This window comes from Leptosomus discolor, chromosome 2 (genome assembly GCF_034619465.1).
Source record: "Leptosomus discolor isolate bLepDis1 chromosome 2, bLepDis1.hap2, whole genome shotgun sequence".
NCBI classification, from domain to species: domain Eukaryota; kingdom Metazoa; phylum Chordata; class Aves; order Leptosomiformes; family Leptosomidae; genus Leptosomus; species Leptosomus discolor.
Genome location: NC_141392.1, coordinates 63,253,383 through 63,268,532, shown reverse-complemented (window position 1 = coordinate 63,268,532; position 15,150 = coordinate 63,253,383). Strand labels below are relative to the sequence as shown.

The following is a 15,150-nucleotide window of genomic DNA, read 5'->3' as shown; positions in this document are numbered from 1 at the left end:
CCATGTTGGCTGTCACCAATCACCTCCTTATTTTCCATGTGCCCCACCGTAATTTCCAGGAGGATCTGTTCCATGATCTTGCTAAGCACGGAGGTGAGACTGACTGGCCTGTAGTTCCCCAGGTCTTCCTTTTTTCCTTTTTTAAAAATGTGGGTTATTTTTTCCCTTTACCAGTCAGCAGGAACTTCACTGGACTTGCACAACTTCTCAAATATGATGGATGGTGGCTTAGCCACTTCACCCACCAGTTCCCTCAGGACCCACAGCTGCATCTCATCAGGTCCCATGGACTTGTGCACCTTCAGGTTCCTTAGATGATCTCAAACCTGATCCTCTCCTACAACGAGTGCTTCTTCGTTCTCCCAGTCCCTGCCTTTGGCTTCTGCAACTTGGGTGGTGTAGCTGGAGCACTGGTTGTTGAAGACAGGCAAAAAAGTTGAGTACCTCAGCTGTCTTCGTGTTCCAGGTAACCAGGACTCTCGTTTCCTTCTGGAGAGGGCTCACATTATCCCTAGTCTTCCTTTTATCACCGATGTACCTATAGAAGTTTTTCTTGCTGCCCTTGATGTCCCTGGCCAGATTTGATTCCAGTGGGCCCTTGACTTTCCTAACCTCATCCCTGACTGCTTGGACAATCTCTCTGTATTCCTCCCAGGCTACCTGTCCTTGCTTCCGCCCTCTAGGCTTCCTTTTTGTGTCTGAGTTTGTCCAGGAACTCCTTGTTCATCCACTTAGGTCCCCTGGTGTTTTTTGCCTGACTTCCTCTTTGTTGGGGTTCATTGCTCCTGAGCTTGGAGGAGGTGATCCTTGAATATTAACCAGCTGTCTTGGGCCCTCTTCCCTCCAGGGCTTTATTCCGTGGTACTGTACCAAGCAGGTATCTGAAGAGGCCCAAGTCTGCTCTCCTGAAGCCCAGGCTAGTGAGCTTGCTGTGCATAGTTCTCACTGCCCTAAGGATCTTGAACTCCACCATTTCATAGTCACTGTGGCCAAGGCTGCTCTTGAGCTTCACATTCCCCACCAGCTACTCCTTGTTGATGAGAACAAGGTGCAGCATAGCGCCTGTCCTCGTTGGCTCCTCTGTCACTTGGAAGTTATCATCAACGCATTCCAGGAACCTCCTGGGTTGCTTATGCCCTGCTGTGTTGTCTGTCCCACAGATACTGGGGTGGTTGAAGTCTCCCATAAGGACCAGGGCTTGTGAAGGTGAGGCTGCTCCTATCTGTCTATAGCGGGCCTCATCCACAGTCTTCCTGGTCAGGTGGCCCGTAGCAGACCTCCACTATAATGTCACCTGTCCCTGCCCTCCCTTTAATCCTGACCCATAAGCTCTCAGTCAGCTCCTCATCCATCCCAGGCAGAGCTCCATGCACTCCAGCTGGTCACTGACATAGAAGGTGACACCCCCTCCTTGTCTCCCCTGCCTGCCCTTCCTAAAGAGCCTGTATCCTTCCATTCCAGCACTCCAGTCATAGGAGCCATCCCACCATGGCTCTGGGATGCCAGTAAGATCATAGCCCTGCAGGTGTGCGCACGCCTCTAACTCCTCTTGTTTATTCCCCCTGCTACATGCATTTGCATAGAGGGATTTAAGTTGGGCCCCTAATAAAGCTGACTTACTGGCTGGAATGGATGTAGGTGGGTGACTTTATGTTTCTGTGAGTTATTTTTATTTAAGCTTTTTATGAACAAAGTTTTTGTCCTACCAGTATCTGAGGAAGCTTTAGTATTGTTCCACAGTGTGTATGCTGAAGCTCTTTAGACAATACTTTTGCAAGTTCCCCTGGCTACCCAGTATATCTGATACTGCTGAGAATTTTATAGTACAGCTGATTTAAAGCTGATGAAAAGTCCTAAAGTTTGACTTTGTATTAGGACTTCTCTAAGTTACGCAATGTCACAGTCAATACACATGAAATAAATTCCTGAATATTTCAATTGCATTCTTTGATCTATGTTTTGATTTTATAACATGGACTGAGTATGGTAGGCAGTAAGTTTACAAATGGGAGAAGCCCTCTTGCCTCTGAAAGGACTGCAAAGTTATCCCACTCACCCAAATCATCCCAATTAATGTCTCTTCTGGTTGTCCCCTAAGTGGTCTGACACCAGACACTGAAAGGTTCTGTTTCCTAAGGGAAACCTTGCTAATTCTTGGGGCCTGTACATGTTTCTCAATCATAAATCTACATGGGCTTGTGCCGTAACATCACATAAAGTTGCGTCATGAAGTTGGTGTGTTAAGTATTGCAGGAATTTTGTATATTTTCAGAAGTCTTACTGGAAGAGCATTATAGCTGGAATACTCTGTTTTGAGTCACATAACTGAACAATCTGTTTTGAGCTCTTGGTTGCAGCTCCCAAAAGGCAGCAAATGGAAACATGGAGGGGTGCAAAGGGGCTCCAAAGCTCTGCTATAGATGGTATGGGACTGCTTTAGACTGTACAGTGACAACGGTGATGTTCCACAAGGAGACAGCTACTGGAGCAGTTGTGCACGGTGCATGCAAGTCCTTGACCTTGATAGCACTAGAGAGGATGTGGCCTTCCAGGTGCTAGGCTGCAGAGAGTGCCTGGTGCTTCTTCCTGTGGCTGGAGGTGATGGTGGCCTCGCCTGTGAGATATGTTCTCTTTGAGGTACTGAGATGAAATTTCTGCAGGAGGAGATGAGCAGGCTGTGTACCATCAAGGATCGTGAACACAAGATTGACAGGGTCTTCACAGATGTCCTTCAGAGGTGAGAGCCCAAATCCCACAATGCAAGGAAGGAGGAACAGTTAGAGGCTCTGCCTCAAGAAGTAGAGGATAAGGATGAAGATTCCCATGATGGGGGAGGCTGGAAACTTGTGACTTCTGGCAACACAAGTTGGAGCTAGAGAACAGATTTAGTGCCCTGGAAATGGGTGAGCAAGAACAAGCGCAGTCTGGGGAGGTGTCAGTCTCAGCTGAGCCTGAATCAAGAAACGAAAAAAAGTGCATCACTGGAGACTGCTTCCTGTTGCATTCCCTCTTGAAGCATCTGTCTGCCAACGCAACTTGATGTCTTGGAAGGTTTTGTTGCTTCCCTTGGCTTGAGGTCCAAGGGTCCAACTCCAGGAGGGACTGCTTATGTTTGTGCAGGTTTGGAACACTGCCTTTCCCCACTTGCATGGTGTGGGTTCTCATGTTACTGAAGAGGTGGCCATGAATATATCAAGACCAATGCATGGCATTGGGCGTCCAGGTGGCGTTTTCCTTGATCTTGACAGTGGAGAAAGGTCCAGATAGGAAAAGGTATCTCCAGCAATCCAACACTTGGCTGCGTAGCTGGTGTCACAAGCAGGACTTTTGTCTTTTACAGCCACAGGGTCCTCTTCTAAGCTACTGGGTACTGCAAGGCAGGCATAAGATCCATCTGACGAAGTAGGGCAAGAGTGTCTTTGCCAACAGGCTTGCTAACCCAATGAGGAGTGTTTTAAACTACAGGTATCAGGGCAGAGTGACCATAACCTGAAGAGAAGTGAAAGCATGAGGATCAGAGAAGAGCGTGGAGCATAATGCCAGAAGCTTTTGCACTTTCCCTCTGAAAGCAGCCTGACACCTGTATACAGCAGAGGAGACAAATGGGGAATTAGAAGTCCATGTGCAGCAACAGCAGAGCTGTGGTCTCCTGGGGATTATAGAGAGATCATGAGACCACTCACAAGACTGGAGTGCTGCAGTGGATAAAGGCTCCTCAGGACAGAGAGGCTAGGAAGGTGAGGTGGTGAAAATGGTAAATCTGTGAGTTTAGCAGTCCAGTCACTCCCTTAAATTTTCAGTCCCTGCATGGTCTTGTTCATTTCAAAAATTGTGCCTTTCTCTTGTACATTAGAACTGGATGGTGAGCTTATTAATACTCCTGTCCCCCATAGGCATGTCATTATTTCAGTAAAGGACTTAAGTGCTTGAGAACTTTTCTTAAGTTTATGTTAATTGTTATTCTTTTGCTTACTGTAATGAGGGTTAGAGCCTTGCCAGTGATATCCGCTGTTGTGTGCTTGGTGCCAGGAGCCTGACAGTGCAAGTGCTGTGATGTCCATATGCATATAACTTTCTAGACTGCTGTACCAGCATTCTGTCTTATATAAAGTGCTTAATTTTACTTATGTTTAAAATGCACTTCTCATAGAATACTGCATAGTGGTCTGTGGAAGATTATTTATGGGATCTAACTTAACAGCCTTTACTGATGCAGTGCCAGCTGGTTTGCAGCATGTAGTTTCTCAAAAGAATTCTAGGTCTAAAATAAAAAGTGGTAATTGGTTTCTCCCACTGGCCTTATCTGAGCAATAAGACTAATAATCAGCATGCTGATGCATTGAAGTGACTTGATTGTGTTGTCATGCTCTTCCCATTTTTGACACCAACTATACACCCTTCAGGTTTGGCACTAACGAGCTTCATGCAGTAACGAAATCTATTGCAATTTCAGCTCTGACATTTTCATATGTGGAAACTGTCAGTAAAGATGAGAGCTCCTAGCTCATACACCAGGGTGTCTGTAAATGCAGAGCTAGGGCACGTTTTCACAAAAGGCCACTCCAGGCATTATTTTTCTGTCCAAACGATTACCTGTTGTGACTAGGGACAGAGGGCAGGGTTGAAGAGATGAAGTGATGATTTTTAGGAGTTTTCTAAAACTCTAAGTTGTTTGCTTTGGTATGAGTGAGCAAACAAGAGAGAGGGGCAGGTGAAAGTCTGTGGAAAAGGTGGCACAAGTGAAATATTCTGTATAATGGAGGAACGCTTTCAGAACATCTCTTTTAAAGAATATAATATGATGACTATGTTGTACCTTTACCGCATATCCTGTACTGTCATTTAGAGAAATGCAGGTAGCTCACAGTAAGAAGTAGAGTTCACTTAGAAATGTTCAGTGTTTGACTGGATGTACTATACACTCCACACGCACATGCATGCACACATACTGTTATGCACACGCATGTACATGTGGACATGACTGTATACACACATAAAGATACATTTTGGTTTAAGAACAAAAATACTTGGTAAATATATAAAAGGTGGAAGAGAAGTAGGGATTCTAGTATGTGGTATTAAATTTGAATCTTTGAATATATTCAAGGCCTGTGGCTTTTTAGACACATTTGATAATAATTCACAGAACAGTGTGGTATGGCAGTTCTTTAAAAAGAGATTCATTGAGACAAGCAGTGTTATTTCAGTAGCAGCTTGGTTATGATATTGTTCTCTTATTTTCTTTAACATTTCTGTCTGAAGCTCAGAATTGTCTGTGAGCATTAACATCTAGTAGATAACTGGATACAGCATAGCTTAGTGTTTAAGCTCTGTAATCTTAAATATTGCTGAAGCTTTATAGTTTAACCAAACAAATGCAGATCTTAGATGAGACTACCAAACTGCTATGTAAGGGGCAGGGGGTTTGTTTGTTTCAGGTAGAACAGTTAGTTTGGCACATAATCACAACTGGCTATCTAAAAGGAAAAAAATAGTAGGTTGAAAGCAAAGTTAACAATGCTCAGCTTCATCCTTTGCAAATAGTATAATTGCATGTGTGCACTATAGTCAAGCTACTGAAAAGGAGACGAGTTCACATTTCATACTGGAGACTAAGAAAAATAGGATGTGGATTTGAACTTCAGTTTTTACATTCTTGGGTATAATGATTTGCTTTTAACCCCTGTCTAGTAAATGCCTCGTTGAGACACATTTTTTCTGTACCATTTCCTTACTTTTTGGAAGAGTTCAGGAAAAATGCAGGTTAATTAAAGAGCAGTTTTAACACAAATGAATCGTTAAAATGCCAGGAAATGCACAAAGGACTGTAACATTTCCAGGACTTACTTAGGTCTGCATGCATGTTCTTAAACCTTATCTCTATCAAAATTCAGTTTGAAAGAACATCGGTGTCATCTCTTACTGGAATCACTGTTTTGTATTTTTGGACTCTCTCTTTAGTATATAAAAAAAATCTTAGTGCATTAGGCACAGAGAGTGCTCACCAAAATCTAAACAGAAGATCTGATAAATTACAGAACTTCATTAAGCTGGTATCAGGCCAGATCTTGAAATGTATTTGCAGAAGGTTGCCTCTGAGGCAAAAAGGCGATTTTTGTTAAAGTTGTACTATACTGAACATCATCTCTGCAAGACACTTCAAGGTAAACCACTATCTCCAGCTCTCCATCACTATGTACAAGTTCAGTAACTTGGATCACAAAGAAATCTTGAGAACTTCTGAAATAATGCTGCTCATAAAAGAAACTGGTTTTTACTTCAGTTAATTATCCTTGTTGTCTTTTTCTGTTTCTTTTTTTTTCTTCTTCAAGGTGAAAAGGAGGGTGTTTGCTCATTTGCGCTCTCTTTTCTTTTTTTTTTTTTCCCAAGTGGAAAATGTCTTCCTGTTGATCAAAATACTTGTCACTGGTGATTTTCATTGTGAAGCTGAGAACTGTGCAGTAGAAGAACCTGTTAATTCAAATGTCTCAGTTGATGATAGCTCCTGATCATTATAAAAAGTCTCCTTGATAGCAGAGTTGCTAGTGGTAGTCAGAGGTTTGGGCATTGTATCTGATGAAACTAACTAAATCAAAAACTTTTCAATTATGATTTAACAGTTTATTGCAACTATAGAGTAAGGCAAAATCACTCATACACGAGTGTAAAGCATATCTATTCTCTTACGTGTTTCCTTTTTGGATTAAAAGAAGAATTACAATTTAATGATAGATGTTTTGACATATAAATGAATGCCCAGGTTCTTGTATTTTTTAAATTCACTGGCATTTTCCTGCCTGCACATGCTAATTTTCTTTGAAATAAGTATTATGAGATAGAATTTCTCTTAAAATGAGGAAAGTGTTGGCCACAGGAGCTACTTATCAAATGATTCAGTGTCATAAATAGGTGAATATCTTTTTTATCTATGGAAGAAGAATTTTCTGCTGCTATGGATAGCACTATAATGTTGTTGATGAATACAGCAAAGGGATATTCGTATTTTTTTTCTTTTTCATTTCTCTTAATAAACAGGCCTGTATAAGTGTTAAATATTTGTAATTAAAACCTTCAAGTATTTATACTAGAGTATTTAACTATGGCAGCATCTGAATTTTTTTCTTATGGAAAGTGCATCTTTTTTTCTTCTAAATAACCCCTTTTTACATTTTGGTTGTGAAGCTATCTATTATTTAAGAAGAGTATGGCAAGCAGTTTATCTTCCCCCTCTACTCTGCCCTGGTGAGGCCACATGTGGAGTCCTGTGTTCAGTTCTGGGCCCCCCAGTTTTGAGCGACAGGGAGCTACTGGAGAGAGTCCAGCAGAGGGCTACAAAGGTGATGAGGGGACTGGAGCATCTCTCATACGAGGAAAGGCTGAGAGACCTGGGGCTCTTTAGCCTGGAGAAGAGAAGGCTGGGAGGGGACTTTAGCAATATATCTAAAATCAATATATCTATAAACTTATAAATATCTAAAGGGTGGGTGTCAAGAGGATGGGGCCAGGCTCTTTTCAGTGGTGCCCAGTGACAGGACAAGGGGCAACGGGCATGAACTGGAGTGCAGGAAGTTCTGCTTGAACATGAGGAAAATATTTTTCACTGTGAGAGTGACATAGCCCTGGAAGAGGCTGCCCAGGGAGGTTGCGGAGTCTCCTTCCCTGGAGATACTCAAAACCCACCTGGATGCAGACTTGTGTGACCTGCTCCAGGTGAACCTGCTTTAGCAGGGGGTTGGACTAGATGATCTCCAGAGGTCCCTTCCAACCCCTGCTGTGCTGTGAAACACATTTAAGTCTTTCTCTATGAAATGTATCCTGTCTGCCTGAAAGGCAAAGTTAGGGTTTTGTTGTTGGTTTGGTTTTTTTTCACAGATGAGGAAGTAGAAGTATTGAGAGACCACACATACCTGCAGTATTTTCTGTATCTTAGTGACAACCACTTCTGTATTTCTCAGGCATCTAACTTACCCATTTTTAGCCAACCAACCTTTCCCAGTGATTGATGAAGAGTGGGGCATGTGTCAAAGTGAACCAAAGCTCCAGTCTAGAATTGTAATGCTAAAGGATGGGGAATATCTAGAAGCTCTGATGAGACCGTATATGTCCCTAAGGGAGGCATTTGCATGCCCTTTTAGTTAATTTGTGTTCTGGTGAGAAATCAGGGAACAAAGAGTAAGATGAATAACTTTACTCTCATAACTGCGCTTAAATTACTGTGTATCAGCAGCAATGAAGTTGTTACTCCTGTCCACCAACCAGCTCATATAGGCTCGTGCCTTCATCCTTCAAGATTAGAGTAGCACATGATGCTGCATCTCGGGCTGCACCCGGTATTGATTTAAGCTAAAAGTTTCAATAAGGCCAAGTGCCGGGTCCTGCACTTTGGCCACAACAACCCCTGGCAGCGCTACAGGCTTGGGGAGGAGTGGCTGGAGAGCTGCCAGGCAGAGAGGGACCTGGGAGTGTTGATTGACAGCCGGCTGAACATGAGCCAGCGGTGTGTCCAGGTGGCCAAGGTGGCCAACGGCATCCTGGCCTGTGTCAGGAATAGTGTTGTCAGCAGGAGCAGGGAGGTGATCGTGCCCTGTACTTGGCTTTGGTGAGGCTGCACCTCAAGTACTGTGTCCAGTTTTGGGCCCCTCTCTACAAGAAGGACACTGAGGTGCTGGAGAGGGTACAGAGGGGGGCTACCAAGCTAGTAAAGGATTTGGAGCATGTCTCGTATGAGGAACGGCTGAGGGATCTGGGGCTGTTCAGCCTGGAGGAGAGAAGGCTGAGGGGAGACCTTATCGCTCTCTACAGCTACCTGAAAGGAGGTTGTAGCGAGGCGGGGGTCGGTCTGTTCTCCCTAGTAATAAGTGATAGAACAAGGGAAAATGGCCTTAAGCTGCACCCGGGGAGGTTCAGGCTGGATATTAGGCAGAATTTCTTTACCGAAAGGGTTGTCAGGCATTGGAACAGCCTGCCCAGGGAGGTGGTGGAGTCACCATCCCTGGAGGTGTTTGAGACAGGTAGATGTTGTACTTAGGGACATGGTTTAGTGGTGTTGGTAGAGCTAGGAAAAAGGTTGGACTCAATGATCTTGAAGGTCTCTTCCAACTGAAACTGTTCTATGATTTTATGATTCTACTAGAGAAGGCATATGCTTGCCTAAATGGAGTTTCTCACTTGCATTTCTTAAATCAGATTGAACTTTTTAGTGTCAAGAAGTATCTTCATTTTGTGAGCATGCCCTATTTTTCAGGGCACTCTGGTTCTGATTTATGATCTTTGGTTGGTACCTCAATAGAATGGTGATACAAATACGTTGTCAGGTTGGTTTTAAGCACATGATGATGCTGAGAGTTACTCTCAAATCGTTGTTTGGAGGAAGGTATTAAAGTTACTGCTGAGTTTTGCAAATTTGAAAATCTTCAAAAGCAGAAGGGGTATTATGAAGACTAGTAACTAGTTATTCTTAAAAGTTAGCCTGTTATATTGTGGCAGAAGAATTGAAACAAACACAACTTGCAGTCTGCCATTTTTCCTTACAGAAAAATGTTTTACAGGATTTCATTGTCAGGACATCGACTCACGTATGTAAGAAGAAAAAACAGTGGTGCATATGCAGTTCTGTTAGGGTAGGATCATAAATGTGTAGGTGGTGTGCTTTGTTTTCCTGTACCGTACATAGGAAATAAAGTAAGAAGTTAGCATTTCAGCAAGAATTACTTCGAAATAAAGCATGTAAGGTGAGTCCTTAGGGAAGAACTATGCTACTGGAGCACATTCAAAAGTAAAACCTATTTCCGAATTACTTTTTTGGATCCTTTTCCATTTCATTTGGCCCTCAAGCAATCCTTCCTCTTTTTTGATGCTTATGGAAGATAATACTTTGAATAAAGGCTTTCTTCTATACCTGAGCTGCTTCATAATGTTGATACTTTACTGGAACTGTAATGAAATGATCTCTTAAGGAGATTATTGTGGAAATAGTTAGATGTCCCCAGTTAATGCCTGTAGTAACAACATTGCCCGGATTGGGCCTGTGTCCAAAAGTAGCTCAACACTAAGTTTAGCTCAGATAGAAGTTTTTCTGATTGGCAGGAAGAACTTTTACACGTAGCTATCTTTGCATAGCGATTAGAGAATGGGAGCAGGAGAATGAGTTGGGTGATACATGTGTAGTAAACTAATACTGAGTTCTGGGTTGCTTTTAGAAACTTCATGGTTATATACATCCAAATGCTAGTGTGACTTCTGCCTGATGTGGTTGCATGTGCATGGTGACATTAGCTGTTGAGTGGGCTTTTATGGAAAGCAGCATCTAAATAGCTGATTCACACCCACCTAAAAATACAATGCATGAGGACATCTATTTGAAACCGAGAACAGAGTAAAGCTTTCTTGCATAAATATTTATCATAATTATTGGGGGTTTTTTGTTCCCCAGAAGGAAATGTACTTCAGGAGTTGTGTTCTTTCTGCTTCCATCTGTGCATTTTACCTGAGTCGTTTCCTGAAGTAACTTTTGAACCTATTGAAAGCTTAATTAGATTTGATAGGAAAGGTGTAGTCTAAATTTACTAAGCTTGTACAAATTTAATGGAAACTCATGAGCATACAAAAGAAATCCAAAGTATTACCTTAATACAAAAGATAGCATGAAATCACGACCTGCCTAATCTGCTTGCTGATCTGCTAGCTCCTCAGCCTGCAGCAGCAGTCTGCCACAATGTGTGCATTGTACTACCATGTACAGACACTGGAACCTGAAGTGACACTTGCTGCCTTTTTTTTTCCCAGCCAGAGGTGAAGGTGCAGGGGCAGGAGGTAAGGGTAGACTGGGGAGGAAGATGTTCTAGGAGATAGGTGGGAGAAACTATTTTGGGGGTTGGTAAAAGTATTTTGGTAGGGGAGCTCAGAACATGTACGTAGCAGGATAGAGCTCTGTGATATTGCTGTGGGTGGTACAAAGTACAAAATCCATAGGATGACAGGCTTTTGCTCTTCCCATAACGGCTTGCTTAGAATAGGTGGTCCGCTTGCAATGTATGTGCAGCTTGTGAAGTACATGTGAAACAAAACCAAGAAACTATCAAGAAATGAGGGAAAAGGTATACTTTCAACAGTTCTAGTGGGAAAAGAGTTTAAGAAAATGCACTTGTATAGTTTGCAAGGTGTCTACAGTCAATGCAGATGTGATCACTGCAGATGTGAATGCTAGCTTTAATGTACATAATATGGGTAAAAATGGCAGTTCCATCCAAGTGGCACACCTCTGATTGTACAGGCTGTAATGGACCCTGAAAGCATACATGGTTGTCTGGCTTGTTGAAGTTTGTGCTGCCAACTGTGTAGATACACCCACAATGCAAGTGGTGCAGGCACACCTATTTGTGCTGTGAATTCATCTCCGTTTTGCTGTACAGCTCTCCTGCTGGGGTAAACACTTAGAAAACCTGCATTGCACTTTCAGTCTTCAAAACACAAGGGAAGTTCTCTCTGAGCAAAATACTGTGGTCACCATGCTGGTTTTGGAAGCTGGGCTGTAGATAGTGTTTTTCACTTTGGACTGCACAGTTGTTAGGAGAGCCATCATTAACTTGTCATCAATGGTTCTCAGTCCTGAAACCGTAACATTTGTTTGGACTTTCACTGGTAATTATTTTAATATAAAAAACCCAGAGGTCCCAGACAGTCTGTGGAACTTGAACTAAGTTGCAGTACTCTTAAACTCTATACTGCTTCTGACTTTTGCAAACATGATTCTGTACAACAAACACCAAATTGTCCTAGTGTTTTCAAAATTGATCAGTCTTCTCGAAGTTTTTGTTCATAGAGATCTGAAGTTGTCTCCTTTACTCTTAGTCTTCAGTTATGAGCGTCTGTCTTTCAGTAGTAGAGAGCTAGTGTGGTAAGGAAGGCTACCACTATTAGTTACAACAAAATTTGTTCCTTTACGTTCTTATGAACAAATGTGAGAGGATGAAAATGCTGAGATGGTCTTTTGCTCCTCTCTTCTGCAAAATAAGCTGTTTATCTTAGATCTCAGGTACTAGGAAGAAGTTAAGAGGGCTGTTGCTATGGCATAGCCATTGTGCTGATACCACTCTGCTCATTTATGAAGGAAATAACATCTACATGTTAAACAAACTGACTGTGCTGGCTCCAGTGTTTGTTATTTTACCTGAATTGGTTTGAACATACAGTGCTTTCAGTGTAGTTGGTCTGATAATGAACTGTTCTTATTAGGTATTGTCACTTTTCCCGATAGGAGCAAGGTAGAGGCACCTCTGTGGTTGTTACAGAAGTAAAGCATATGGTCGACCACTGTGAGAAAATTCGAGCTGTAGAAAATTTGGTAACAGCTGCCAGCCCACAAAATGTGCTGTGCTTTGCAGCCTATGGACTTTTCTAAGCAGTATATACAATGCAAAAAAGAGAAATCTTTCTTTTGTGCCATCATATGGTGTCTTGTCAATGTGTTATTATCTGAAAGTTCTAGTCCTGAATCCTTTTTTCACAACTGAGATTTCTTGTACTTACACTTTCATCCTATCTTCTCTTACACCTCTCTTATCCTTGCTGTTAACTGCATTGAGGGACATTGCATCTAACGGGGCAGTAGCTGGGAGAAGTAGAGCACTTCAGAAATCTTTTTTCTAAGCATTTATATCAACAGAGCCTGGAAAGAAAAATTGTTTTTTGAAATATAGATTAGTGGAATTAACTGTGAAATGCAACTGATCTTTGTAGTACAGATTTATTATTAAATTATATTATTAAATTCTGTTTTACAGGAACAAAATCTCAAATTTGAGACTGGGAATGACCAATATCTCTAAACAAACGTGTGATTTTCAGTAAATAAAGACCCCGTAGTGGACAATACCAAAACCTGAGAAAAATCATAAATTGTGCTAATGTCTTTCAGGGATGAAATTGCCCAGCCGTCAAGAAATATAACCAGAGTATTCTAGCCCACATTTTGTTCTGCTTTAATAATGTCCCAACAGCTGCTCTTTGGTGCCAACTTTGGTCTCAGTTTCTGCAACAGGAGACAGAGATGGTTTTGCCCAGTGGGGTTTAATTTATGCAAATCAGCAGATGGCTTTGCAGGAATATGATTTGTTATGTTTCCTAAGTGGATGAGTTTGCTTTTTTAAATACCCTGCCAGCAACAGATTTGTCAATATCTTGCATTGTATTTTTGAAATGGCCTTTCAATTACTTTAATTGTGGTTTGTTCGATATTTCTTTTTTATTATTTTTTTTATTTCCCCCCACCCCCCCCCCACCCCCTCACTCTCTTCGTAGATTCTGGGACTTTTCCAAGCCTAACCCTTTGCTGGAAACCGTCGAGCATCACACTGAATTTACATGTGGACTGGATTTAAGTCTTCACAACCGTGGTCAGGTAAGAGCTGGGATGAATTTATTTTTCACTTGCCTATTATAGCCACTGTGGTCATGGCTGGACTGCAGGACTGGGATCCTGAATAAGAGCCACCAGATTGCAGAAAGCTTCTGGAAGTGAGTCTGGCTGAATGCTTATTAAATAAACCTCACTTCAGGTCCATTTTTATTTATAAAGCAGTTACTTGCATGGGGTAGGAAAGGAGGGCAGGACAGACAGATCTGCAAAATCAGATAGCTGAAAGCCACGGTGAGCTCAGGGAGGATGAGGTAGTTCTGTTTCAGAAGGAAGAGTAATAGAGAAGGGCCTAGAATACCAAACCGAGATACAGACCTTTCTTCCTTCTACTTAGAATGTCAAGCTAAACATTGATAGTGTCACACATGATACCTAGAGCTGGTTTGTCATAATATTTGGAGTACTAGAGGAGCCTTAATATGTAGTTATGAATTCTAAATCCCTCAGCTATTGACATGAGTGAGCGGAACCCATTGTATCAGGGACACTTACTTATGTACTGGTTGTGGGAGGATCCTTCTCTGCTTCTATTGCTACAATCATTTCTGTTTTGTAAACAGAGGATTGTTGTTTGTAATGTGAACTGTTTTTTTTCAGGCAAGAAAGGCAGAAAAACTGAAGCTGATTATTTGCTTTAAAATGAGAAAGCCTGTAGTTTTCACACAGAAGTTACTGTCACAGAGTTAACTGTAACTAATGCACTATTTAATCTGCCACAGATATAATTTGAATGTAGTTTCCTTTCTAATTCACAGTGAAATTAGTTTTTTACCCCAGATAAAAAGGACTTGTAGCATCTGCATTGAAGTTCTGATTGGGCAAAACAAATAAAACCATTGTAATTTCTGCTATTGATAAAAGGACAGAGGAGAAAGGTGTAAGTTTGGCAAGACACTTAACTTAATGCATATGGAACCATTCTAGCCAAATGCTAGCTTGAAGAGTTTCCTGTCTGGTTGCTTGTTCCCTTAATTCTGTTGCCTCAGAGGTGCTGCAGTAACTGTCCAGGAGGCCATGCCGTGAACCACATAGGGGGATTTGTAAGGCTGAAAAAAACTTCTCACGTTTCAGGTTATTTTTCATCAGGGCAGGGCGAGAATAGCCTAAAGGCCAGTTGATGGGAATTAAAACTTCATCCCAAGTGAGTGCATAGGTACGATTCTGGCTGAATTGGGTCCAGAGGGAGCAGTAAGCATAGCGTAGTACATTAAGGCCTTACAGTGCTGCATCACTGCATGCTCTGAGCCCAGGTCAGCTTTCCATGAAGATGGTGTAGGTTTTGCCATGGATCTGAATGAGGCAAGAAGATTTTTATTCATTTTGAATTGAGGATGTGATTACATCTTGATTATAAGCCTGTTGTGGAAGGCCCTGTATGTTACAGAATGGTTCTCAGTGGATGGTGTTTCTGAGACTGGCAGATATGACATCTTTTTGTGGGGTTTATCTGTCAGATTTGGAGTTGCTGCCATGTGGATAGTCCTTCTTTTGTAACTGCAATGTATGGAATAGTCTTCGTGGAACAAGTCCAAGTAAAGGCTCACTGATGATAGATAATGCATTGAAAGAAAATGGTTGCACATGCGCTTGTGTGTTGGAAAAAGGAAGATGATGGTGTGCATACCTGTCTACATCAGGGTGGTTTTTTTCCACACAGAAATTCTACAAGGCTGATGTCGGACTTGATGCACAAAATCTGTAAATCTAGGGTAACATATCTGTATACGCTACAT

At 41.9% G+C, this 15,150-nt stretch overlaps 1 protein-coding gene across 1 annotated transcript in view; it reads left to right on the top strand.

The window, feature by feature from the left end:
* The window catches only part of PEX7 (peroxisomal biogenesis factor 7), a 49,037-nt gene that overhangs the window by 23,255 nt on the left and 10,632 nt on the right, over positions 1-15,150 (top strand). Inside the window, exon 9 of the mRNA XM_086461204.1 lies at positions 13,300-13,399. Coding sequence (XP_086317330.1) covers positions 13,300-13,399 — 100 coding nt within the window. The remainder of the gene's footprint in view (positions 1-13,299; positions 13,400-15,150) is intronic.